Below are 27662 nucleotides of genomic sequence, written 5' to 3'. Positions count from 1 at the left end.
GTTGTAGCAGGTTTCCCAATTTGAACACAAATGCTGCCAGGAAACCAGCCTGCCCCTCAAAGGGTTGGTATTTGCACACAGCTGCAGCTCACACTGAAGTTACATGTCCTTGGGGGGAAAAAATCCTCTCTGCTCACTCAGGAAGACACAGTAACAACAGCCAGCAAGTATAAGACTTGGCACCTTCCACACATTACAGTTGTTTATGGTAGGTCTGCACCTGATGCAAGGTTTAAAAGCCCTTGACCATGGAAAAAGCTAGAAAGCCAGAGAAAGTGTTGAAGGTTGGATGTGGGATTTATAGACCAACACAGTCAACTGTCTGAGCCATGAAATGATAGAAGAAGGAATACACATTGAGAAAAACTTTACACTTTTGAAGCAAGGGACTAAAGATTGTATGAGGATGGAGGGAGGGCTTCAGCCTATAGCACTGTTTGTGTGAAGAGCTTTTGCCTTTATACCAGCTGACCCCTAAGATGTGAATGCAGACGCTCAAAAGCAGATGATTTATCCCGTTACCATTTAAAGATACACACCGTTTACATACTCTTTGTACCTCTTGTGTCTATCTCTAGCACTCACTTCAGCAGCACCTTAATGAAATTAATAGAAAATAAAAGCTGGAGCAAACTGGAGGAATACATGGTGGTATTCTTGCCAACAAACAGAAATGCTATGGCCCTGAACTTCTGCTAATGGAAAACACTCTTTCTCTGTAACTGACTTTGTGTTAGCTCAGGCTTTACTCAAAGCAGAATATTAGTGATATTTAGCTCAGAGAAATGTAAGCATTTCTTTTTTCTCTGCACTCCTTTCCTGAAGGCATTGCCCTGAGTAAGTTTAGATAAATGAGGAGTACCAGCAGATACCACAAGAGATCAAACATTTATTTAATCATAAAAGTCCAGCAGATAAAACTATATACAATAATCCATGCATACTGCCCAATTCACAAACATTTAAAACCTGTTTAAAACACAGTCTGCACAACAGTTGGACAGCAGGGCAGAGTTCACTCAGTGAGGGACATAGTCATGTTTGTATTTTGGATGCTGCTTGTAGCCTACTCTCTCCCCAGCAATAAGACTCTGGATCACCCACTCTTGTGAGACAACAGGCAGCCGTAAAGCTTCTGCACACTTCAAGACACCAGCTGGGCAGGAAAAATCAGTCACCACCACATCATAAACACCCAAAGCAATATCTGTACAGGAGGAAAGACAGGCATCTGTCAGGTGAAGAAAGGATTTTGCTCTGCAGCAGAACATCATAGAAGCACCGAATGCTAAATTATTTGATTTGAGAGGGACCTTAAAGCTCATGTCATTCCACCCTCTGTCAAGAATGCGGACACCTTCCACTGGACCAGGTTCCTTCAAGCCCCATCCAACCTGGCAGCTCAGTGTGTTTTGCCACTATGAACCACTCTTATGTCTTCTCATTCCTAGGCACTGAATTCTCTTTGTAAAAGTTAAGACACACCTACAGCAGCCCTGCACCTCACAAGAAAATATTCCTTTTAGTCCAGATAAAAATAAGGGGAAAACCAGTAGCCAGAAGTATAGGCACGACCCTGAGTCCTGACCTCAGGCTGTGAGTGCTAGGGCCTACATCACATACGGAGAGGGAGAGACAGCCCAGTTCAGGGGGACAAGAGAAGCACAATTTGAGACACCAATTTCCCCCTTTCAACATAGGCTGGAAGCTGATGGCTTTTGTCTGAATTGCTGCAGCTTCTCTGCAAGACAGGTGTCCTAGATGTAATCTATATACAGATTATATTTGAGTAGTGAGCATTCACCCTTTGCCTGCCTTTCTGCTTACAGACAACCTTGTAAACCATCCCACATGGTTTTAAACCATACTAAAGACCACAGTGGCATAGGACTCCCTGAGAAACTGGCAGTGAGTACCTTTGTTGTGAGCACGTGAGTAATGCTGTTTAACAGATGCTGCTCCCCCTGTCATGAGAATTTCAGACCACAAATCCAGGAAGTTCTCTTGCTGGTCTGACACCAGGAGAACCTTCAGGTTATGGAATGGGTTTTCTCGTGGGTGCCTGTAGAGTGAAGAGAAATGCAGACTGGTAAGAATATCCAGTAGCCTCATCACCTGATTTGCTCCCATGTATGTTTTTTTAGTATTTTGCACACCATGACCCTCTCTTACCACCCTTCCTGAAGTACTTGGACTGACTATCCTTTGTTTATAGAGACTAACACAGAGCTAGACAATATTGGTGGGGTATGTGCGCAGCAGCCTATATCCAAAGTTAAACTGAGCTCCTCCTAATCCTGAGCCACCTTTTTTGTGCACATTCAAATTACTTCCACTTTGATGGGGCTGAGCAGGAAGACCTCAGTCTCCTGCCCAAAAGTCTACAGTTATCTACAAATTTGTGTCTGCCCCTCAGCTTGTCTAAGGAGTCTGACATCCTCTGTCATCTCAGAACAGGCTAACTGGATTAGACTCCACAGAAAATGCAGAAGGTAGCTTCAAAATGTATCAAGGAAAAAAGAAATTAACATAGTATTGTTCTCCTTTATCCATTTCTGAGCAATTAGAGAAATTAGCCGAGGGTGTGGGAAGCCTTGTCTGAATTCTGCCTTCCTCATGACTGACACCTTCCTTACTTCCAAAGAGACTGGTTTTTGTGTATATGGCACCCAAATGTACCTTGGCATTACAGGTCATTTTAAGTCCAAAGAAAGAGATGGAAATGCTGCTCCTATATGGAAGGGAAAGTATAGGGAGTCAGTACTCAGGTCAGCTTCAGTATCTATAGCTATTCAAGAGCCTCCCAAGTGGAACAGGTCTCTCCAAGAGTCTGTAGACTCAGATCATGGTTATTTGGCACTCACCATTCTAGCAATTTTTGCTCCTGGAGGCTATATCCAGCTGGCAAAAGGTAATTCCGATAATTTTGAAGCTGATTAGCATGACAGCTATCATGGACCCAGATATGAGACACGCAAGGGATCCCTCTGGCAAGGCACAGCAAGTATTTCTGAGTTCGACAATGCTGGTCCGCAATTAAAAGACACTGGTATGCTGCATTACACTTCAGGGGAGAAAAGAAGGCATGTAAACAGGAGGCAATGCTTGCAAAAAATCCCCCCAAATTATCCTGATGCTAAACAGGTTAAAGAAGAAAACAACTGAAACCTTGATTTTTCACAGCCATATTATGTGAAAGGTGAATTAGATAAAGCTAGTACCAATTTCAGAATCTGTTTAATCATATCCTATTCCAAGCTCTGCAGTTGCTCTAGGCAAAAACTAGTAGTTTTTGTATCATAGCTCTTTTCTAGTTCACACAAAGACCTTTTAGTCTGAGACTCAGTAAGTCACTAGACAAGTTTGCTTCCTCAAGTAAGATGTTCCAAAAACAATTTACCCTCTTTATTAAAAAAAAGTAAAAGCCACACTAAATTACAGCAGTTGTCCAAGTAGATCTGGTAAGTGAAGAGCTCACCTATGGTGAGACCACTCCAGATCTCGAGTACTTCATCCACTCCCAGGTTCTGCAGTATACCAAAAACATCAGACATGCCGAAACAGGTCCAGCCAAGGACCACTAAGAGGCCTGGGCACTGGAGCACCTGACATACCAGAAGAAGCTGAGAGCTGAGCTTGTTAAAGATCAAAAAGGGAAGGCTTGGGTGGTCTTTGTAATGCACATTTATGACTGATATGAGGGTAATACAAAAGATGCAGCCACACTCTTCTCAGTGTTATCCACTCAAAGGACAAGAAGCAACAGTTACAAACTGAAATACAGGAAATCCTTTCTTTTTCCCCTATTTGGATCAAGGTGCCCAGAAAGGCTTTGTTGTTTCCATCCTTGACAATACTCAAAACGCAACTAGACAAGGACCTAAGAAATCTGCTCTATTTGAACCCACTTTCAGCAGAGCAGTTGGACAAGATAAGCTATAGAAATTTCTTCTAATCTCAACTATTCTGTGACTGTTCTAGATTAGTAAGTGAACCCTTACCTGGGTTTCATTGAAGTCTTCCAGGATATAGCCAGCTCCTGCTCGCAGCTGTTGTGCTATGTAATGTTTATCATACGGAGTCATCTCTAAAAAATCTACAGCAGAAAGTTCAATTTTTGATTATAATCTATCTGCTTATATTCCTGCATCTTAGTCTACAAAGCCTTCATCTATTCCAGTAAGGGATCTCAGCTATACTCCCAAGAATTTCTAGAGAAAATCATTAAAAGAGTCAAGGAAAAAAAAAAAGGGAGGGGGGGCAGCAGAAAGGGCAACAATACACCAGTAGCCAGGTGAGCACTTTGTCACTTCTTTGACTCCATGAAACATGACACCAGCAAAGGCTAACTGGAGCAATCCATACATGCTTTCATGTTCTCTGCTTGCCAGCACTATCCTTTAGCTCTCAAAACCTTCCTTCTTACATTATACTATTCTGACACTGATGATGTCACTAATTTTCACCTTTCTTAGCTTGCTGAACAAGCCTATGATCATCATCAAGGTTTGTCACATCTTAGGCCACAAGTTGGCTAAGTCAGAGACTGAATCTTAGGTCCTTTCTGGAAAGGATTAAAGAGCAAATGCCTGATCAGACAGTATCCAGCATTTTTCCTAAAGACACAGCATCTCACTTGAAAATGCAATGGGTAAGATTTGCCTCACCTTCTTCCTCCTCACTGCTCCCAGTGGGACCATCTGATGGCTTCTGGTGGTCGACCAATTTGTCACTTGGTGTTGCCATGGTGAGAAGAAAGGCATAGCCCAAAAAGAGGGTCTTATTGTGGGGCAAGGGCCCATGGTCACTGTCCAGTACTGGGGGATCTGCAGCATTTACACCTTCACAGGTGCTTAAAAACTCTCCACCTCTCACAGCCCCTGCAGAGAGACAGAAGCACCATGAGTCTTCAAAGATATGTCTTACCTGAGGAACCAGTTCAACTCAGATATTTTACTGCAGGAGACACAGAGAGGCAGGATTGGGCTACAATTACACTAAGCTAGGTAGGGATCTTTTATCCTTCTGGATCTTCAAATCAAAATATGAAGGACTAATGGGACAAGTTTGTAAGTCTTAACAGCATCCTAAACAACACTGACTGCTGTGAGGGGTCCCTTTAACAGCTTTCAGGACTGACTAAAGAAATAAGAGAGAGACCAACCACAACATTAAAGTCAAAAGGCAGAACTTAAAAGACGGCAAGTAAATACTCAGACTACGCTGAAAGTATCTCTGGCTGCTGAATGCATCCAGGGAGAATCAGCCTCAAACCATGCAGGGAAAAAAAAAAGCAATCTGATCTACTTTTTAGTTATGGAAAGCGGAAAGATAATTACAGAAAAAGTAGTGCTGAAAAAACTAGATGAATTCAAGTTCTCACCAGAGTTTATCATTGCTGACTTGCGGCCACGTTTCACTGGGGATCGTTCATCTTCAGAAGCAAGAAGTTTCCTTTTCCCAGACAGTGAGACTGGTGGGACACGTGGACTCTCCTGCCCTTTACGAGTGGGAGTTGTGCTGCTGCTGGAAGTGCTGGGAGAACCAAGGTTACTACGTCGCTTCCTCTTCCCCTCCACCAGATTATCTGCAATATAGTATGCAGGAATTAGTGACGGGCTGTCACCAAACTCCACAAGCTTTCAGCCTACCTATCTGTACAGAAGTGGCAGAACTCAATAGTACCTTGAACATACATGCCACCACCCTCTGACAGAGGAAGGCAAGAAAAAAAAATATATCTTTCTTCCCAAGTCCTGTATCCTGCTTGTCTGCTTTCCTCTCAGTACTGCTGGGACTTTATTATCAAAGCAGCCATCCACCAAGTTTACTTGAAGTACAGCAAGCATCACTGTACTTGAAGCAGACCACTTTCCACAAGCAAGTCAATACCACTATGTCTCTGAGGGCAAACAACAAAAGGATCTCAAAAATCTCACTATAAAGTACAAAAAGCATCACTGAATATCCAAAAACATTTAAATATTGGCAATTCAGATCAGGCACTAGAGTTACCTCAAAGGCACAAGACACAGAATAGCAGTCAGCAGCTCAACAGCACCTCTCCTTACCAAGACTGATGTCAGCTGCTTTGGTCACAGGGGTGACAGGTTCATAAGGACCTAGCCCAAACTGCTCCCGCAGCTTATTTCCTTGTTCCTGAGACAGGATAACAGCCATTCGTTTATACCACTTCCTCTGGCCTTCCTTTTCAATGCAGTAGTATAGCTCTCCAGACTCCTTCCGGTGTCCCTTCACCACACCTGACAAGACAGCAACTAACAGCTGTTAGCCAACCATACCCAGGCTTCTCATCCTCCTGGAACAAGCACCCATTCCCCATCACATTCAGCAACTCAAAAAACCAAGTATGAAACTCAAGCACTGCTCTTACCTGCACTGAAGTACTCGTCCTCAGAGAGTGCAGTCACCTCTGTCTCCAGTGGGATAGGATCACAGAGCAAAATATCTTTTCCTAGCACATCACAGTCATATCCGTCATCAAAGCGCAGCTTGTACTTTCCTGCTCCAACATCTTGGGTAATTGTCCCCGAATAAAAGTACCCATTTGAGGACCACTTTGCTACAACCTTGAGGCCCACAAAGCTGCTCCCAGTGGATGAGTCTGCACAGTCCAAAGGAACAGTCACCACTTGAAACGGGATTTCTGGAGAGTCACTACGGCGTAAGGCACAGAAGCCAGAAGTGCCAGATTTCTCTCCTCCATCTGGCAGGCGAACTGAACGAGTACATGATTTCTGCTCAGGTGATGCTGTAGTTGAGAGATCCTCCATACCTGGCAGTCCAGCTAAATCTCTGTAGAAAAAAGCAGCCCCATATAAGAGAGGGGAGAAGAAAAAAAAAAAAGACAAAAAAAAAAAGACAAAAAGCATTCCCAGAAAGATCTGAAAAAACAATTACTAAGTACTAAGTATTACTGGAGGAGGTGCTTGCAGTTGTTATATGGTATGACCAGAAACTTCTGAAATACTCAGTACTCCTTTTCCTCTAGGACATTAAGACAGAAGTTCCCTATTCTCTTTCTTGCAATAAATTAAAGTTACAGTCTCCATTTTCCAGGGTACCTTGTTCCTGTTGTTCGAGATGGTGGGCGTCCTCTTCTTCCTCGTCCTCGAGGTGTCACAGGTGCTCTGCCAGCCTGACGAGTGCCAGGCATACAGTCCTCCTCTTCCTCACAAGGCAGTGCTCCTGTTTGGCTAACTCTGAGTGGCGATGCAGGCTGACCAGCTCCTTTCCTAGGGCTAGAGAATTTATGAGTTAACTGTTTTGAGGAGAGAAGCCAGTCCACTAGGATCCTCCCATTTTCTTGACCATCACAACACATCCAGAATTTTGCCTCTTTGCTGCAAAGTAATGGCTCACAAGAAAACAAGCTACTCCTCCAGGAAGAACAGATGCAAAAGCAAATACTACCTCCTTAATTCTGTTCATCAAGCCAGATCTTTTTCAGAAAAGCTTTTATTTAGGGCTACCCTGCTTCACACTCACAAGCCAGATACCTGTTTCTGCAAAACATCTCTTCCTCTTTTCCTAAGACTCTGCACTTACCTCAATTTTCCTAAGATGCCTCTGCCAATGGGTAAAGCAAATTCTCCGGTTTCTGTCCCACACACTTTCCCTTTTACAGCTCCAGTTCCTCGCCCTGAGATGCTGCTGCTGTGTGTGGCAGAGTGACCACTGCTTCCTCCACTGGATGTACGGTGGAGACTTGAGGCCTTAGATGAGAAAGAGCTGACATCACCAAGGTCCCCTGAGGTCAGCGACGAGCCCCCTGCAGTTCTTGAAGGGGACATGTCGGTCTCACATTCCTGGCTCTCCACTACAGGCTCCTCAGTTTCCTTAAAATAAGCAAAAAAGAGGATTGTCTAAGATGATACATGTAGGAGTGACAGGGGGTCACGCACAGTAGGGACGGACAGAGACGAGACCTCTTTGAAGCCAAGTTGTATAACTTGCAGTTTATTACAAAGGGCGTGGGTGCAGGGCCCTGCTGCGAGCTGCCAGCCGCAGCTCAGAGCGGGGCCGAGAGAAGAGAGGCTTAAAGTGTAAGAGAGTCAACGGCAAAGGTTTAAGAGTGGAGAGCATGTAGAAAGGAGGGGGTGAAGAAGTGCAGAGGGAAGACAAAGAGACAAAGAAAGAAAAGGGCGTGAAGAAGAGCGCAAGAGCAAACAAAGAGATAAGGGAGAAGAGAGATAAGAAAGCACGAAAAGAGAGCAAAGTTCTCGTTACAATACAATAAACCATCTTCAGTGTTGAATATTCAGATTCTCATTAACCAATCTACTACAGCATGCATATCTTATAACATTTCTACACAACTTATAAGAATCACTATATTACCATACTACCTTTATGTTTTAAACCCTAAATCTTATTCTTTGGGCCCCGTCTGCCAAGCTGCAGGGCTTGCTTGCAGAGGGAATTGTTTCCTCCAGGGAAGATAACATTCAGCTGGTTACATCATTGTTTTTCAGCAACTAAGGTATCTCAAAGGTTGTTTTCATTTCAATCTCGCTTATAGTTTCTATATTCTCAAAATCTTTTGTCAGGCAGTCATATTTAAAAGGCTTTCTTTTTTCATCCTCTCCAACAATACAAGTGCTAGATCCTTTACAGTCACCAGTCCAAAGTGCAGACAAGCTGACACGACATTCATGAAGCTGATGACAGCCACATAAACTCCAGTCTGGGCCAATCCATGGTAGACAGTGCATCTCTCACTACATGTTTGCAGCTGCTCTGTATCAAGAAGTCTCATTAAGATCTCAGTCAGCAGAGTTGAGGAATGCTTTCAGTGCAGGTAGCACAGGGCTGCAAGTGCAAGCTGTATGTTGAGCTCTGGGGGGTGAGAGCCCCAGGCAAAAGGTCGTGGGACCTGGACACTGGGAGGCACAGCAGGAACAGAAAACCCCCAGACCTTCCTGCATTTTTCCAGCTTAGACTGTAAGGGTAAAAAAGCCCAGGGTGCCCTTTGTTTGAAGTTTCTCCTTGGAGGCACCAGCTCAGGTGTTATTGTTATTTAGTTATTGCAACAAGATTAAATTATTTTAAGGATCCAGATGTCTGAGACTCTGCCATGGGAAACCTGGGGTCCAGTCCAGGGTGAGGAGACCTGATCTAACTGTGCGAGTGTGGGGCACGCAGGGACTCGAGCAGGGCACCCATCAGCTCTGTCCACTGTGAAGGGGCCTCAGCCCCAGCTCAGGTGGTGACAGTTGTGACTGCAAGAGTGGCTCCTGGATGCCTGGACAGGGAAGTTTCCTTAGCAACAGGGCAGAGCTCAGCTTTGTATCCAATTGGTCTGGCTTTGAGTAATTCCCATCCCTCTAGAGTGTGAGACTGCAACAAATACATGAGACATTAGGAGCTTTGGGTTGCTTATAATCCAAGATCAGCTTCAGACAGCTTGTCATCTGGAGTTACTAAAGCTTTATGGATATAAAAACATGCATCTACAGAACAATGATATCAAGTGTTGGTAGGTAAAGCAGAAACGGTTATATGATTGTGATTACACCAACTATGTAAGCATATTTCAGGACGCTTAATTCTCCATTTTTATGTTACAGTAAGTCTTTTGTTGAGTTCTTTGGGACTTGAACATGTCTTGAGAACACATGGCATGAAGAATACCAGCATCAAAACCACAGTTTTTGCTGTTCACTAAATGGCCTGCAAGTCTGCTCATGAAGAAAGCCTTGGCATCACAGCACACAGATTTGTTCATTCAACTTGTTTCCTGCAGTCATAACATGCTCTCACTTTAACTACTTCTACTTTTCAGCAAGTATCTCATCCCATTTAGCCACGAAAACAGGAACTTACCTCAACTACCTTTCGTTCCACCTCTGCACCATTGATGTAGTAGACGTCTGTTATAACACGTGTAACGACAGTGCGCACTTCTCGAATGGTTCGCACGTGGCGACGCTGAACATGGCCTTTGGGTGGGTGAAGAAGGTTGAATTCCTCTTCTCCCTGTAATAAAGAGGGTACAGTAAAATCAAAACAGACCACAATAAAAAGCAAACTATTTCTGAGTAGGAGTACCTCTGCAGTACAGTTTCCTCATACCATGCTAAAGTACAGGAGTAGGGAACCTTTAAGCATCTTGTTACAAATTAATGCAACACAGGAGACCCTAAACAAAGGAGAACTGAATGCATTCTGCTGACAAGTAGAGGAAGAGAAATCACAACAGTCCAAGGAGGAAACAGCAAACTTGTTTAGCACGGCTTCTGATACTCTTTGACTCAGTAGACTCCCACATGTATCACATCAATCTTGCACTGTCTTTTTATGGCCCTGTTTATCTCCTATTTCCCACAGGACACATTAGTCTTAAATGATGTTTAGCAAAAAATCATCTTTCTAGTCTTTCTATTGATAAAAATAATCAACCAACCAATCCAAACTTGTCACATTTTTCCAGAAAATACATATGGAGACATTTGCTTCCCAAATTCATGCTGTCCAATGAGTATTGCTACCTTAACATTTGATTCAGGACAGCTTGTGACTTTAACATTTTAAAGTGGCCCCTGGCCTTTTTTTCAATAGAGAACCAACTGTTAATGAATCTACTAGCTGAAAGGACACTTTAGGGTCTGTCCTAAAGCAGTTAAATACGGGCAGCCCTCATCCCACCTGACTGCGCAAAGAGTCCGTGTCATCTCCAGAGGTGTTGACAAGCTTTTCCCCGCTCTCGTCGGTTTGAATGTTCACATCTTGTTGCCCAGGTTTTTGCCCAGACATACTGGTTCCTGTTTCCACCTGTCTACAGATTTCTTCTGATGTTTGTGTTGCTGTTGTAACAGTTGTTGGGGTAAAAAGACAGTCTGCTGTAGTTTGGATCCCTTTATCCTTGATGTTTTCCCACCTCTCTTGACTTTGATCAATTTGAACAGCCTTACTTTGTTTTCTCAGCATTCTTCTCCTATCTTCTGCCTGAGTGCTTGCAACATCAGTCTCCATAGACTCTCCATCCTCTGCACCAGAAGACTGCTGATGGCAGTCCTGCTGCATCCTCTGAGGAATTAGGCTCTGTCCACCACTGCCGTCTGCCTTCTGTTGTTGGTACTGCCAATCACTAGGATTGGTATGTAATTCAGCATCTTCTTGTGTGCCCGGAAAAATTAACCGATCCCCCCTGCAAACCAGTTACACACAGATCAAAACTACTGATTTAGAAAACAAGACAACCAATATGCTGCCACTCAAGTAAAAACAGTATTAAAAAACCCCCACCTTGGCAGTCACTCAACTGCTTCTTACAATTGCACAAAACTCAGAGAGTTCAAATAATAAAAAAATCTTTCAACACTTCTCAAGTGATACATAGGGTGGTAAAACATATGGCTGACACTGTACAGAACTAAGTGCTTTTTAAAATACAGATTTTCTTGCTACACTACACACATTAGGCACCAACTATGCAACTTCCCAGAAGCATGTCATCTTGAAGTTACTTCAGGCTCCTCCAGTGCTTAACTGGCTTGAAACTGATAATCACAGGTAGCAAGAAGACCCAGCAGCATAAACACAAACGCTGTCTAATGTTTTCATTAGAATTTGTCTGCTCTGCCAAAAGTACTGCCTCTGCCAGGTACTATATGGGACACTATACTGATCCAAACTAGAAGTACGTATATGGCTTCCCTTGGGTACTTGAGGATTTTGAGGAGTGACTGTTCTCCCTTCTGGTTGCGCCTTGCCCAGCGCTGGAACTCCCTATTCGTTATGGTCTTTAATGTAGCTGTTGAAATTCAGGTTACTCTTTCTACATAGATCTCACTGTCCCATCGAAAGACAGAATGGAAAACACTGAAGAAGCAGATTTCTATTTCTAGTTCTCCAGGCGGCACCCTCCTCACTGTAACATACACAGCTGTACAGTCCTTTGGAAGGGGGACAATAGCAACAGCAACAACAAACCATCAAAACTGGTCAGAAGATCTTAGAGGAGACAGAAAAGATATTTAAACAGCCTTAAATATGGTGTCAATTTTCTCAAACCCAAGACTTCACTGAAGTATATTAGTCTTCTGGGATCACATGGCCACTCAATCAAAAGGTAAGCCTGATAAGCAAGCGAGACACAAACATACAGATTTAGTATACTTACCCCATTGTCCCCAACCTTCTAAGTCACCCAAAGAAAATGGCTTAGCACAATTTCTTTGATGTAGAAAATGCACACCTGAATATAAATCCAACCAGGACTGGCAGGCAAAGACTGTGAGGAGTTACCTAAATGGAGAAGTGGAAAGACCATGACCTCTGGCCTCATCCTCTCGACGAACTTCACAGACACGACTAAACACAGATGATGCTTTCTGGGAGCTAGCAGTGCAGATTTAAGACAAACAAACAAACAAAAATGCATCAGGAAGTGAGAAAAACCCTCATACAGCAAAACAAGAATTCTCTAGCTCCTCGTGAGAACAGAGTATTGAGCTTGTTGACCTACACAGCCACAGAATGACTGATATGATCCATCTCAAAGATCAAGAATGAAGCTGCAATTGCACAAGCATTACTGTCATTTCTGAAGACACCCTAACAGCCAAGAGCAATGGAACAGTTCCAGAAACCATTGTGTGGAAAACTGCAGCACCATCAAGAGTTTCAGCATCTAGTGCCTCTGGTACCCACCAGTTAGACCCTTTATGGCTTACTTCTCAGGAATTTCATGGCACCGTAAGAATATTGGGAATTACAGTCATAAAGCAGACCCTGAGAGTTCATATTCATCCCATACCTATAAAGGTAACCCATCCTCAACCAGAGAGAAATTACTATCACCCATCCTCAGCATTGAGGCATGATTACCATCTAACAAGCAATCCTGTAACAAAAGATACTGACTTTATTCCTATGTTTTCTCATTACTTCAAAACACTACTCTTCACTCTGATTACTATAGGACACCATCTTTCTTCCTACTGAGATTCCTGTTAGTATTTACAAACATTACTTCCTGCAAGCTAAATCAAGCAATGCTAGACCTTAAATTTGAGGTAAGATTGATACATACAAATCAAAAGACCAAGGGAAAAATTCAATGTTTTGGTCAAAATGTTAACCTGTGATTTCTGTATATCCATGAACTGATTATGAGTTTCTATCAGCTTTATACCAAAAAGACAATTCTCCTTCAGAACTTCTAAGGTTCTTGGCAGAAAATTGCACCATGAAAGACAGCAGAAACCCATATATTTGAAATTTAGGAGACGGATAAGGCAGACTTGCATTCTGGACTGCACAAGACATGAACTTCTGGCTTTGACTACAATCTAATGGAGGCAAAATGCTGACATTGGTAGGAACCACAGAGCCCATAATGAACAAACAAGTGAGGTTCCCACTGTGCCTATGCAATTAAAACCTGCTGCAAGAGCTATAGACTTAATATCACATCTACTGCTAGAATGTTCCTTGCTTCTGTGTCTCCTAATTTTTTTTCCCCTACAGTTGATAATATGTGGAGAAAGGATCTACCCAGACCTTTGTATTAACTCTGCCCAGCAAGAAGCCCAGTTACCTAGCAGCAGCCTCAGCAGCAGCAGAGGATCCATCTTTCCTGTCACTGGCTGCAGGCTCTGAAACAAGAAGGAAGGGAAGGATGATTTTGGCATCATCTAAAAGGACTCTCTCAACCTTTCCTAGCTCCATACACTCAGTGAAGAGAGGTTGAGTAACACTGGACAAAGGATGCCCAGGCTTCCCCATCCAACTTCTCAGAACAGACCTAAATTTCTACAAGTTTTAGACTATTAGACTGAATGCCACTGTTCTGGTTAAAATCCTGTCAAACTTTTTTTTCCAGATTATGGGCAGGTCCAGAGAAGCAACAAATATGATGAGATGAACTGGAGAATGGCTCCCACAGAGACAGGCTGAGAAAGGTAGGCTTGTTCAGCCAGGAGAAGAGAAGGCTCCAGAGACACCTCATCGTGGCCTTTCAGTACTTAAAAGGAGGCTTATTTAAAAAAAAAAAAAAAAAAAAAAAAGCTAAAACAGTTTTAAATTAAGAGACAAGAGATTTAGATTAGATGTTAGGAAGAAATTCTTCCCTGTGAGGGTGGTGATGCACTTTCACATGTTGCCTGGAGAAGCTGTGGCTGCCCCAACTCTGGAAGTGTCCAAGGCCAGGCTGGATGGGGCTTGGAGCAACCTAACCTAGTGGAAGGTGTCCCTGCCCATGGCAGGGAGTGTTGGGACTATGTGATCTCTAAGGTCCCTTCCAATCCAAACCATTCTATGATTTTCTTATATTTTTTTTTTTCCCCACCCAACACAATCAAACTTCGCTTCCTATCCTGTATACCGTTGCCACTATACATCACAATTTGTAGTCTGCTGGAAATACCTTTCCTCACAACAGAAGCCTCTCCTCTCACTTCATCCTTGCTTAGAGCATTGCAGAAACAGAGAAACAAATTTAAGTGACACTGACCAAAAAGAAAAATGAGAAAAATTACAGGGACTCAGAGACTGCCTTGGGGAATGCCATAGAGAGGTTCTGAGTTAGGGCTGAGATCCAGTAGGACTCATACACTTCAGGTTTCATCCTCTTACTTTCCAAGCTGAACGGCAAGGACTCCTCGCTCCCATCATTCACAGGGGTCACAAGGTTCATTCGCAGAGAAAGTTTTGCATCCAACTCAGGAACCACACCAGACTCTCCTTTCTCATATACTTCTGACACATCTGCTGATACCACTGCACTTTCCATGGTGACATCGTTGGTCCGCATTGTGCCCTCTGCTGTAACATCACTGGTTGCTATAGTGCTGTCTGGGCAAGTATCATCCACTGAAAACAGAAAAACAAAAACAAGAAACAAGAAGTAGCTACAGTCATTCACATTGCTGGGGTTGAGGTCTTAGTTTTGGTTTGAAGACACTTCATTGCATGCATTATTAGTAATGCTGCAGTAGTGGAAATTCTAGAGATCTGAAGCATGAAAATTCTGTAGCAGAGGTATTATCCTTAGTTTATGACAGAATAATTTACTATGATCCAAGCAGAACAGACTTCTTTTTATCTAGCACATGCACGGTGCTGTTTTGTAAACCTAGCAGAGAAAGTTCTGATAAAAGATGATGAATACTGGAATCTTCTTTTGGTCTAAGCTCTTTTGGAACTCAGAAGGCTCTCTGACATTCTTTAATGGAGTTGTATTCAGGACCACAGTGAGTGCAAGGAAGACATACTCCATACCACTCTGTACTCAGGGAGCAAACACCTTCACTAGAGACTGAGAAAACATGACAAGGAAACTGTAGGGAAGGGATAAGCCCTCCCCCATTGAAGGGGAATGTAGCAATTTTTTGCCAAGGCAGGTTTGAGTTATCCTAATGCATACTGCACCAAGAATCAAAAGCTTCCAGGCTTTCACTGCAGAACACAGCCATTTGGGTCAAACTCACCAATTGGTGTGCTGTGTCTCCTGGGTCCCATTTTGAGATGGCCAGTAAGAGGTGGTGTTATGCTAGTTAAGGACTGAATGACATCACCTTCCTTCGGCAAAGTAAAATGAAACTGGGTTCCTAAAAGACACAGAGCACCAGAATTAGAAATTTAGAGGATCTACTTTAGTTCGAGTATCAAAAGCACATATTCACTGTGCTGTGGAAATAGGAAAAAGCATAACACTGGTGCTGTATAAAACCCCCCTGAACAGCTGCTGTAACTGATAATCCTCACATTTTATGTGAAAAATCTCTCCCAGTGAAAATCTAGACTGTGGTCAACTGAATGCAGTTGCTCACAGGTGCTAGATAAAAGGGAGACTAAATATCCTAACATGAAGAGGACTTCTACAGAATGCAGCTTTGCCTCACAGATGCTCAGGATTTTCCAAAGAAGATGAAAATGAGGTCAAAAACAGAAATGAAGATTAGGACAAAAATGAACTGGAAAAGCTACATGTTGCCTGAACTGATAACCTAAAATGTACTCAGAATGATGGCTGAGGTGGCCTATCTCATCAGGGAAACCATGCCTTGGTGGATTTACTATGTGCAGATGTTGCAGGATTTAACAAATAAATAAATCAAAAACCTAGTAAAACACTCTTTTGCCTTATTCCATGCATTTACTTGCAAACTTTCAATGTTATAGAGAAGTAGCTTGCATAATCCTCTCATAGAAAAATGTCCCATCAGCAAACAATTATGTATCATCTGTTTGAAAACTCTGAAAACCATCGCCTATCTGATTATCACAAGCTTTAAAGACATGGTTGAGCAACTGCAACATCCTGAAGACCAACCCAAGAACTTCACTGTATTTTTGCAGTGGGTAGGTACCTTCTAGCACAATGGTACTCACACATTGTAAGGCAAACCGCCCCTCCTCATGAACAGTTTATGAATGCTTGCCATATTATGTCCTAGAGCATGTCACCATTTAAAAAGTCTTCTATCTAAGAACTGAAGCAACTCAACTGAATATTGATTTAGCTACCACAATCCCTTCTAACCTATAAATCCACATTTGGCAGGCTAGTAACAAATGATCACTAGAATTTATGAACTGATCACCAGTACAGGTGATGACCAACAGCATATTCTAATTATTATACCAAGGGATACCATGAAAGGGAATACAAGCAAGCTTTCAGAAGAACTGAAAAAAATGTGAATGCCTCAACTAAAATTTTAAATGTTTTCATTCACATTGAAGTCTCAACTGTTCTATCAATGAAAAGAGTTAATCAAAACTCTTAATAAAAAAAAAAAAAAAACAAAAAATCAAAACTCTTAAAAAAGTTAATCAAAACAGTTAAACTTTTCTTACATTCTTATGACCATCAACCTGTAACAGATTCAGATGATCCATTTGGAATTGAATATGGCAAGGGATGTCAAAAACAAGAAGGGTTTCTCCAAGAACATCAGCAGCAAAAAGAAACCTAAGGAAAATGTGGGTTTGTATCACAGACATATTTTATGAAAAAATCCTTTTGCTAGGATCTTTTCTCCTGAGAAACTGGGAAGCTTCAGCTCCTCCATGTTTTGCTGCTTTGGAATGTGATTTGGACAATTGTTTACCCAGCATGGGAAATTGTTTTTGCTTGATGACCAATGACAGCCACCTGTATCGAGGCTGTGAGCAGTCACAAGATTTTATTATCATTCTTTTCTATTCCTTTGCTAGCTTTCTGATGAAATCCTTTCTTCTATTATTTTAGTATAGTTTTAGTATATCATTTTCTTTTAATATAATATATATCATAAATAAATCAGCCTTCTGAAACATGGAGTCAAGATACTCATCTCTTCCCTCATCCGGGGACCCCTGCGAACACCACCACAGGTTTGCAGCTCAGTGAGGTGGATGCCATGGTGATGAAGAATACAGAGAAGACGGAGTTACTGAATACCTGCTTTGCTTCAGTCTTTACTAATAAGCCCAGAGGCACAGAAACCCAGATCCTGGAGGCAAGAGAGAGAGTATAGAGAAAGGAAGGCTTTCCCTCAGCCAAGGATGATCAAGTTAGAGATCATTTAGACAAATCTGACACCCACAACTACCCATATGGGCCCTGACAGGATGTGCCCATGAGTGCTATGGGAGCTGGCAGATGTTACTGCTAAGCCACGCTCCCTCATCTTTGAAAGGTCATGGAGTATAGGAGACACCTCAGGACAGAAAGCCAGTGTCACTCCAGTCTTCAAAAAGGGCAAGAAGGAGGACTCAGTGAATCAGGCACTGTTGCACCTCCGTCCATGGAAAGATGGAACAAATATTCCTGGTTGTCCCCATTAAGCACATGGAGGAGGTTATCAGGAGTAGTCAGCACGGATTGACCAAGGGGCAATCACACTTGACCAACAAGATTTCCTCCAGTGACGGAATGACTAGCTGGGGAGATGAGAAGAGAACAGTGCACGGTGTGTCTACACTGCCTTCAGGAAGACTTTTTTAAATTGTCTCCTGAAACATCCATATAGGTAATCCCAGGAAGTGTGGTTTGAATGAACAGACAGCAAAGTCAATAGAGAACTGGCTGAACAACAGAGCTCAGAGGGCTGTGATCAGTGGCACGGAATCTAGCTGGGAGGCCTGCAGCTAGCGGTGTCCCCAGGGGTCACTGCAGGGTCCAGCCTCAACTTATTCATCAGTGACCTGGATGAAGGTACAGAGTGCACCCCTAGCAAGCCCCCACCTAAAGTTTGTGCTTACTGATTTATGCTTCATAGTTTGTTGATAAGGGATTAGACTCCTAAAATATTTATTATGAAAATAATTATTACAATAACAAAGCTGCTTTAAGAGTAGAGGGATGCTCTACAGCTCTTCATACCTTAAGGACTGAGTGATGTCAGGAGAGCAAATACCACTCTACATACTTTTTCCACCATGCTTCATGAGTCTGAAGGCAATTAAGTAGAGTAGGCCAAAAACCTGAACTCTCTCCTAACACCAATCAGCCCTTCAGCATAATACAAATGCATAAAACACAAACAAGAATTAATTTTGGAATTAATTTTCTTTAAAAATTTGCTATTAGTTCCCTTTTAAAAGCAAACACAGCCAACTGTGATGTGCTTAAATTGCATTTAGGTTTGTCTAAGAAAAAAAAAACAAAACATTTTCAGTACAGTATGAGAGGTGAAATATTATCCAAAGTCAAACACAATTCTGTTTATTCTCTCTTAAAAAGGAAGTTTTGGACTGTGAAAACTGTGAAAGACAATACTGAAGTGGAACCTGACATTTAACCTTGTTATGTAACTGCAGCTATTTCTCTTTATCATCATTTTAGCAGTGTACTGCCAAACTTATTGTTGTATTTAATAAACCCTATACTCTTTTAAGTTTGAAGACCAGAACTGTTCTCCTGACTATGCCAAATTGTCTTAAAAAAACTGTGTTTAAAGATGAAGCCAGCTAAGAGGCACAAACAAAACAAGTGTAATATCCCACATCTTGTATAATGACACACAGCATGTTAAATTATTTTAATGGGTCACGACAATACCTACTGAGCCAAAGCTTACATGAGAGTGAAAAGCCATTCCACTTTAAAAAAAATCTCAAGAAAAAAATTGCTTTACTAGCTTCTAGCTCAAAGTTGTTCTGTACACCCCCACAAAGAAAATTCTCCACTGAAAATGAAGGAAAAAGAAAAGGAGACCTACAAAAGGGAAAATACTGACTACACATACTCTATTCCTTTCAAGGACCCTGCTGTTGTTGCTTCTTGAGTGGGGGAGAAGTCAGAAAAATCCCTGAACATTGCCAAGGTCACAGCACTTTCAGTTCTTCAACCCACCCTGCATTTCTACCTTAAAGCAGTGAGAGTCAGGAATGAGAATTACACCACAGGGGAAACCAGCAAAGTCATGTTCAGCATATAACACAGTAAGGTATAGTGCTGCTCAACGTGCATCCAATAGCAGTGCTCCCTGAAAACACTGAGGATTGTATACAGCTGTCCTTGACATTACTCAAAATATACACCTGTGAACTACTAACCTAAATTCACTTACCACTGGAAGGACTGGGGGACTTAGAAGTTGCCTTCTCCTGTGGCTGCATTTGCTCCTCTTGCTCCAGATTCCTTGTTGTAACAGTATCCTCCATATTCTTCTGTACGGGATTCTCATGCTGAACCATGTGTGTTTCAAACCCTCTCTCTGGAAGTGATGGCTGATTGCTTATTATCACTACCTGTCCCACTTCTGAACAATCGGGATGGTTTTTGGCACACAATGCCACTTCTGACTGGACATCACTCTTCAACTTTGGAAGCAAATCGTGTTGTTCCAGTAACTCCCCTACAGAAGGCTTAGCTAAAACTTCATTAAGCTTTGCCTTGTTGGTAGTCATTTTATCCATACTCTTTGCCTCTCCAGCATCAAAACTGCAACCTTTCAAAGCTGCTTTTCCCTGACATTCTGATCCAACCTCTTCTAATTCCTTGGCTACATTTTTGCTATTTTTATAAGAATCATTCATTTCTTTATCTTCATGACACTGTCCTTCCCTTTCAAGAATAAACGTATGAGAAAGTGTTATATTAACAAGAGACCTATCTTCCTTTATTTGCTTCTCTTTTATTTGCAGTTTCTTTTCTTGTTCTTCACACTGAGTCTCAGGAACTGCCTCAGGCTTGGAAGCCTCTTGAGCATAGGACAAAATCTCAAGCAGACCAGACTTGTCTGCAGCAGCCTGACTTCCAGAAATACACTCAATCTCCCGATGAACTGTAGAGGCTAATGGCCCCTCTTCTCCAACACCTGCACTAACAAACTGTCCTACAGGCATTCCTGCAGTCTCTACATCCTCCTTTTTTGCTTTTTCACAATTTTCAGAGGGTGCTTGATCATTTGCATTCACTTTTAGTTTTATTTTATCATTGTCCACAAAACAGAGTCTTGAGTCTGAGGCCTTGCATTCAGAAATCCTCTCTACCTGTGTGGTCTCACAGTCTTGGGCCGTGTTCAGAGAGCCTGAACTGACGTCTGTATTTGTGGGCTGGCTACATGCACTTGCAGAAAGCATCAGTTTACAAGAATCAGGAGGTTGTAACACAGAGTCGTCTGTAGACATCTTTGACAAAGCATCTGTAGATCCAGAGAGATCTCCTGGTAAGCATAAAGGGGTTAAACCAGCAGTTTTTTCTTCTCCATGCTTATTCTCTGGACTCTGAGTTGGAACAAAGATATCCTAAAATGAGAAAAGTGGGACATGGAGTATTAGGGCATCCCAAGTAGGACTGTTTATTATTCCTAAAAAATTACACTAGATTATGGATCAGAGCAAGTTTAGCACAAAACTACATATTAAAAAACAATCAATGAAAACAAAAAACATCCAAAACTTTTTTCTCCACACATTTATGAGAGCCATAATTGGTCTGGTTTTGCTGAGAAAAATTATCACCAAGAATTACTATTTAGTGATCTTTGGCAAAGTCAGACACAATCCTTGGTATCTTTCACTACCAAATCACAAAATACAGGGCCAGTATGGCAAATTAGTAGCTATTTTTACTCGAACCACCAAGGGTTTCAGAAAGAGCCTCTATGATATCTATATTATATTAACACAAATGCTGTTTTCAGCTGAGGAGAAGCACTGCTTCAACTAGTGAAGCTTCTAGCAAGTTCACGACATTCATAATATTTAGGTATAAACCCACAAACTGTCTGTTAAATACTTTTGAATAATTATAATTTCCAGAATCAAAATACACAAAGGAAACAACAGCAAGAACAAGAAACTTGAAAAATGCAGTAGACAAATTCTAGCTTTGTAGAATAAAAATACTTTATTATGGAACAGCTTCCCTTTCTCCACAAAAATTATGCTAAGGTCTTGCCCAATAAAAAACTAATTTATGATGCAGTTTGAGATGCAGGATGGCCAGTTCAGCATAAGAAGGCAGCACAGTCAAAGTCAACAGCGTCTATGTTTTGTAACTCACTATGCCCTCTTAAGCTGTTCTGCATTTTCTCTGCAGGAAAAACTGCCACACAGTATAACTAATAAATAATTGCAACTGGTGGGAACAGCTTAGTAGGGAAGCTCAACATAAAAGAATAGAGGTTGACTGAAACACATCTTCTGCCTCAGCCATATAAAAACCTCAGAAAAGCTATATACATGGACCCCTACATGAGAGAACTCTGGTTGTGATGGCATAGCTAAAGATCCAGGAAAGAAGGTTGGAGCACTCTGGGACACTGGAGTTGAAGCCTGTGGCTGAGCAAGAGGTCTTGGAGGGATACAAGGGACGGCCACCTCCACCAGCATATCTCCTTTCTGCTTTTGCATCAGCTCTCTTCCATCTGCAGGGATAGATATATCCATCTGTTCATCTGGTTTAAATGAGCAGAAAAGACATTAGCACTAAATTCTTGTGTTATGTCGAAGTTTTTAACATCTTATTAAAAGATTTGTCTTCAGTGGTGTATTCAACTTTGTAAAATCTTGTCTGCAGCAGCATTCTTTTCGTAAAGGGAAAAAAATCAACAAAAATATCTGTATTCTTACTGTCAAAGGGGGAAGCAAGTGTTTTGTTACAAATTCATATGACTATTTTGCTACAGGTCTAGAACTTCTACAATTAAAAAAAAAGTGTTTGCAACTTATAAAGAAAGCATTTTTCTGAGGTATTTCTTTTCCTTTTGCTATCTTTATTAAAATTCAATTACATTCAGACCCCAGCTAAGAAAATACCTGTTATAACAGTATTTCACATTCTGTGACAGGAATCTCTCAGAAAGGAATATTTGATTTTGTATCATACTCAAAACCTGCAGGCATGGATATCTTATCCTTGATGGTAAATGTGTGCTTAGAGCAAATATTTAACCACCAATGTATCATATAGAATAATTTCTCTTTAGGCAACACAATTTAGGACACACACTTGTAGCACATGAAAGGTTTTACAAATATTGTGGAAGTTGTCTATATTAAGGTAAAATAACCTATTATGATGCAATTCTTATCTGTCCTTCCTATTGCCCCAACAGTATAGACTTAATACAGGTTTCTGCCTGTAGCAAGAATGGCTTGTTCCTAAAGAAGATAATTGCCAGAAGAAATCTGTATGCTACACAAAGAATTTCCGATCTTTTAAATGAAGGGTCACTAGTCAACAGTACTCATTTGATTATGATAGCTATGCAGGAAATATCAATAGCAGATAGAGAATCCTAAACAACAGAGTCAAAAATACAGATCTCCATCTACTCCTTCACTGTTCTCAGTTCTACTTTATTCTTTAAACATAATTTTAACGGATTTTGAAAAGGCTGCAAGCTCTGATAAAACCAGTGCACTAAAACACAACCACAGACAATATGCAGAAAAGCTTTACCTTCTGCTTTCCCCTGTTCAGTAGGACTGCTGGGGACAAGGGCACTGGCTCCAAAAGAAACAGGAGGAGTAATAACCAGGCCTGAAGAGACACTGCAGACCAAAAGGAAACAAGGAAATGAAAACCACACCTTACTAAAAAATGCATTAAGTTCTCCTATCAAGCTCCAGCATGCCACAATACAATTCTTCTCATGAAAGGCAAGCGTCAGGTGTTCACCAGTAAGAGACTAGTGACAGTCAGGGATCAGATGGCCACCATTAGTTCATTTTATTGCAAAATAAGGCCATGCTCCTCTCATAGTGCAAAAATTAAAAACACTGATTGCTTAAAATCAAGCACAAGTCCTTGAATAATGAAGAGAGTAGGGGGAATGCACTACTGCAACAAAATTCTTGAAAGAGCTCGGGGATTTTTCACTTACGTGGAATCACCCTCCTGTACAAGGAATGCCTGCCCAGAGAGCTGCAGGACTTGCAGACTGCGGGCAGGGGTGCACGCCAGAGAACTTCCCTCTTCCACCCTGGTTATCAGAGAGCCACTCCCTGAAGTTACTTTGAACAAAAGAAAACAAAGACAGAAATACAGCCAAAAACCACAGTGATCAGAAAATTCTGAGGAATTAAACTCATGCTATTGCACAGCTCCTTTTCAGATAGGCAACAACAAGCTGATTTTCAGAGCTGGTGAAGGACTGCACACGAAAGTTCAGTATGTGAAATGTGAGCACAAAATAGTTAAGATGAAAAAGAAAAATCTGAATAGATTTTAGACTGTACAAGTGTTCCTACCTGGGACTTAAAAAAAACCATCCCTAATGGCTCCAATACCAGCACACCTGATCCAGCACTAAAATACAAATACAGGCAAGGTTCTTGTAAGAAAGACACCTTGCACTGACCACTGACTTGGCATGAGGAGAAGAATGTTACTGAACCTTCTGGATACAGAAGGTTCATTCACAAGATCAGGCCAGAACAGACCCCACTGAGCAGAAGTTTGCCTATACTGCCTACACTACTTATCCACACTGGATAAGTAGTGTTACTTAGGCAACAAGTACAAAGGCAGAGCACCATTAGTTTCAGAAGATGGTAAAAGTTGGGTTTTGGTTTTGCTCTTCGAGGGGCGCAGAAATAAAGGAAATTTAATGTATTTAACAAGCCAGTAGCCATTCTAACAGAAAGTGATGTTTAGATATTGTTCCATACTATAGTGAATGAGGCTGTGGCCTTTTATTTCCATAGTGTTTTCAATTTTAGCAGTAGTTACACGAAAAATACTCACAGTGCTCTACACCCTAAAACACTAAATGTCTGTGAAGATCAAGTAGGTATGATGTTTATAACTAGCTCTGAGATGGACATTTTGGTTCTGCTTGTCTATTGTTACCTGTTGCATGATTCTCAGGAAACATCTCTTCCTGTGTTGACAAGATATCTGGCTCCTCATGACCAGAACCAAGGGATTCCTCAGTTTTACTGGCACCACTGACAGGCGTTTCCTTTCTGATGTGCTCTTCTGCTTCCTGCAGAGTTCTGAAAATGCAAGACACAGTCTCTGACCTGAGAAATTCAAAACATGAAGACCACAGCATTGTAAAGGAAAATCTATCAATAAGAGATAGAAGGTGTTCACTCATGTATAACACAGGGGAAAATAGGAAAGAAGAAAGAAAACCAGCTTCTCCTGACAAAATACCACCTTCATCCTTGATAAGTTATACTTCCAGAATAGTTTTTCACATTTTCCACCAATCTAAGCAATGCTTAAATGGAATGCAGATGTTCTACTGACTTCTAGTCAATGCAGTCTAGGTATTTCACTTCACCTCTTGAACATAATTTTGTAGCAAAATACAATAATACACGATGAACTAAATATTATATAAATTTTATGCCAGAGAGAATCAATACTATTCAACAAATTGAAGTTTCACACTTAAACACCGTTAAAACAAAGCTTACAATAGCAAATATGCAAAAGCATCCTGGAATACCACCACTTAGCCTCCATATTTCTCCTGTGCAGCAAAAGCCCATGCTACAGCAATTAAGTTATTTCACGATAACTTCTGTGACTCAAAATGAATTATTGCTTCTAGTATATTCCAGTCATACCATTTCAGGAAAATTACTGGCATATTTTATTATGCCATGAACTTGCCCTTAAAAACAAACCTATCAATATCTTTGTGTTTAGGAGTTTGACATCACATCTTTTCTCACCAGGGAATACTAAGAGCACTCCTTAGTCAGCACTGCCACAAGAAGGCCTCAGCAGTATGTCATCTTTCCCTTTACCTTTCTCTTTTGCCTTGAACCCTCTTCCATATCTAAAAATCTAGTTAAAAAACTGAACAAATCACCTTCTAGAATGCCCACAAACTGCCACAGCATATGTCGCAGTTGAGACAGCCACGCTACACAGCATATCCTCATACAATTTCAGAAAGCTTCTACCCATACAAAGTAACACCACACCACTTCAGAAGGCACCCACAGGGGACGAGGCTGGGCCGCAGCCCCACTGCACTCCCAATTACCACAAACTGTGTGCCTACAGCAAACAACCTACAGAAAAGACAGACTGCTTTACCTTTCAGACTTCTCTGCTGGGCTTTCCAAAGCAGTTTGTGCTTCTGTGCTAGAGTCAGTTTCTAAGTTGTCTGCACAAAATTCTAGAAAGAGAGATAAAAGAAAAATACCTGGATTAATATACAAATAAGAAAATGTAGGTCTGTAATTTACACAAATACCAAGGCAAGCCTTATAGTTAACAAAATTAATTTTGAACGATCTATGATAAAAAGAAGGAAAAAAAACCAAAACAGGATGAAGTTTTTACCAGGGAGGGAATTCAGTATCTGATTGTCTAAATATTTTGGAAATCAATTAGGAAAGAGAAGTGAAAGAATCATTGAGAGCACTTGGACAGGTACAAGAAAGCAAATTAATTAGTCCAAAGGAAAGAGGGGGCAAAATTCTTTGCAACTACCAGTGAGGGGTGAACTAATTTTTGGAAACTACTAGTACCGTATTTCCTGTCAAAAAACGATAACATTTAAAGAAACTAGACAGAATCTACATAGCAGCAAGAAGACATCTATGATCATTTTCACTTACCATATTTAGACTCATTCTTAACAAGTCTGGAAGAAACGACAGTGGGTCCAGAGTGGAGCTGATGCCTAGCATCTCCCTCACTGGGCACCAAGTCACTCTCAAAGTCCTGGCTCTGCGACAGCTCTAGAACTCCAAACTGGACCTGTGACATGCCTGTATCTAACATCAGACATCCATTACAAACATACATAACAAAAAGAAAAAATCAAGGGCCATCCATCACTTCTACAAGGGCAAAAGATATACCCTCTAACATGCAAAGTATTTAGGCTGTTAAAATATGGTATCACATAATTAAAATATGGTATCACAACAGGGACAGTGGCCATTAACTCAAAAATCTGTATTAATCAGCAAGGGCTTATGTAATGCCATTAGGAGCTGCAGCAGACTTTCATTCCATGAATAGAAAATAATCTTGATAACACACAGCCTGTGTCTGAAAATCCTCTGATGACAATGACCATTATGCCAGTTCATAATAAGGCTCCATTTCCTAATGATCACAATGCATCCCTGCTTCTTCTAAACCATCTTCAATCTTGAAGATCCATTCTAACAATAATAAATCAACCTTCTTTTCGTTTTGTTTTTTTTTTTTTCCAAACACCAAAGCATACAAATAAACTTTCAGAAAAGGATGCCAATTTCTGACTTACTACTACCGGCACAATTACCCCTGGTGAGACAAGTGAGTCAGCTCAACTGAAAAACTGCACAGACGGTTGATCCAATTCCGAAAACCCAAAAAACCGACCTGAAATGGGTTAGTTACCTTCTACACACGGCGAAGAAGCACAGTCCTCAACATCACCTTCGCTTCGTTCCCTGGCCTCTCCAAGGGCACTGCAACAGAGAGACTCGCTAACGTCGCGCAGGGGTTCCAGCAGGCCGCCTCCCCGCGGCTCGTTCCGAGGGGTCACTTGGCACCGACCAGGCGCTCCAAGCCCTCCGCACCGCTCGTCCTGGCCGGGGCCGAGCACGGCCGCTACAGCAGCGAGCCCGCCTCTCGGCCTCCACGAGAGAGACTGCAGCAGGCCAGAGAGGCGGCGGCCGAGAGCCGCCATCTGGCGCGCCCCACGTACCTGCTCTCCCGGTCGGGCGCTGGAGACTCCTCCGCCGCGCAGCGTCGCGGTCCAGAGGCGCTCGGGCGGCCCGGGCCCTCCATGGGCTCTGCAAGCACAGCGCCGTCAGCGCGACCGCGGTACCGGACCCACCGTGACCCCGCGCCCCGCCCTTACCTGCGAGTCGCTCCCGCAGCGCCCGGCTGCCAGCAGGACCGCGGACGATGTCCTGCAAGAGAGAGGCGGGGACCGCGTCAGAGCCGGGCCGGGCCGGGCCGGGCAAGGCCGAGGGGTGCTGCCACCACGCCAGGCGCTCACCAGCACGGGGCTCGGGCTCCGCCAGGCCGGCAGCCGGCGGGCCAGCGCGCCGAGCCTAGCCCTCTCCGCGTCCGCCTCCGCGTCCGCCTCCGCGCCCTGGGGCTGCGAGTCCTCCACGATGAGGAGGGGCGTGCCCTGCTGCGAGAATCCCGGGTCCAGCTGGCTGCTCCCGCCGCGCTCCATGCAGGACGCCGCAAGCTGCGGAACCGGGCCGGGCCCTACGCCGCCCGCCCGTCCGCCGCCCAACCCAGCCGCACTTCCCGCCGCCGCCATCTTGCCGCGCGCCGA

At 42.4% G+C, this 27662-nt stretch overlaps 1 protein-coding gene across 4 annotated transcripts; it reads right to left on the bottom strand.

Annotated features, from left to right (window-relative positions):
* Nucleotides 1–869: 869 nt before the first annotated feature.
* On the bottom strand, nucleotides 870–27662 carry TP53BP1 (tumor protein p53 binding protein 1). Of its 4 annotated transcripts, none has more exons than XM_064721846.1 (27): nucleotides 27375–27662; nucleotides 27234–27285; nucleotides 27078–27165; nucleotides 26768–26838; nucleotides 25993–26151; nucleotides 25466–25547; nucleotides 24260–24405; nucleotides 23292–23421; nucleotides 22868–22959; nucleotides 21658–21860; nucleotides 19527–20706; nucleotides 15456–15575; nucleotides 14602–14838; nucleotides 13565–13622; nucleotides 12271–12363; nucleotides 10669–11170; nucleotides 9847–9999; nucleotides 7570–7859; nucleotides 7086–7262; nucleotides 6395–6816; nucleotides 6072–6263; nucleotides 5384–5587; nucleotides 4668–4880; nucleotides 4002–4096; nucleotides 2865–3064; nucleotides 1917–2062; nucleotides 870–1207 (listed from the first exon to the last, which is right to left on the bottom strand). In XM_064721846.1, exons 1-27 carry the CDS (start codon nucleotides 27645–27647, stop codon nucleotides 1020–1022), a joined length of 5766 nt encoding a protein of 1921 aa, XP_064577916.1. In that variant the 5' UTR covers nucleotides 27648–27662; the 3' UTR covers nucleotides 870–1019. The 4 variants fall into 4 exon arrangements, with proteins under 4 accessions (XP_064577916.1, XP_064577918.1, XP_064577917.1 ...); XM_064721848.1 differs by having other exon boundaries at nucleotides 21658–21830; XM_064721847.1 differs by having other exon boundaries at nucleotides 25993–26145.

The sequence above is a fragment of the Zonotrichia leucophrys genome, chromosome 10 (genome assembly GCF_028769735.1).
Source record: "Zonotrichia leucophrys gambelii isolate GWCS_2022_RI chromosome 10, RI_Zleu_2.0, whole genome shotgun sequence".
Classification (NCBI taxonomy): Eukaryota; Metazoa; Chordata; class Aves; order Passeriformes; family Passerellidae; genus Zonotrichia; species Zonotrichia leucophrys.
Note: the sequence above shows the minus strand (reverse complement) of the source record. Positions and strands in the feature narration are given on the sequence as shown.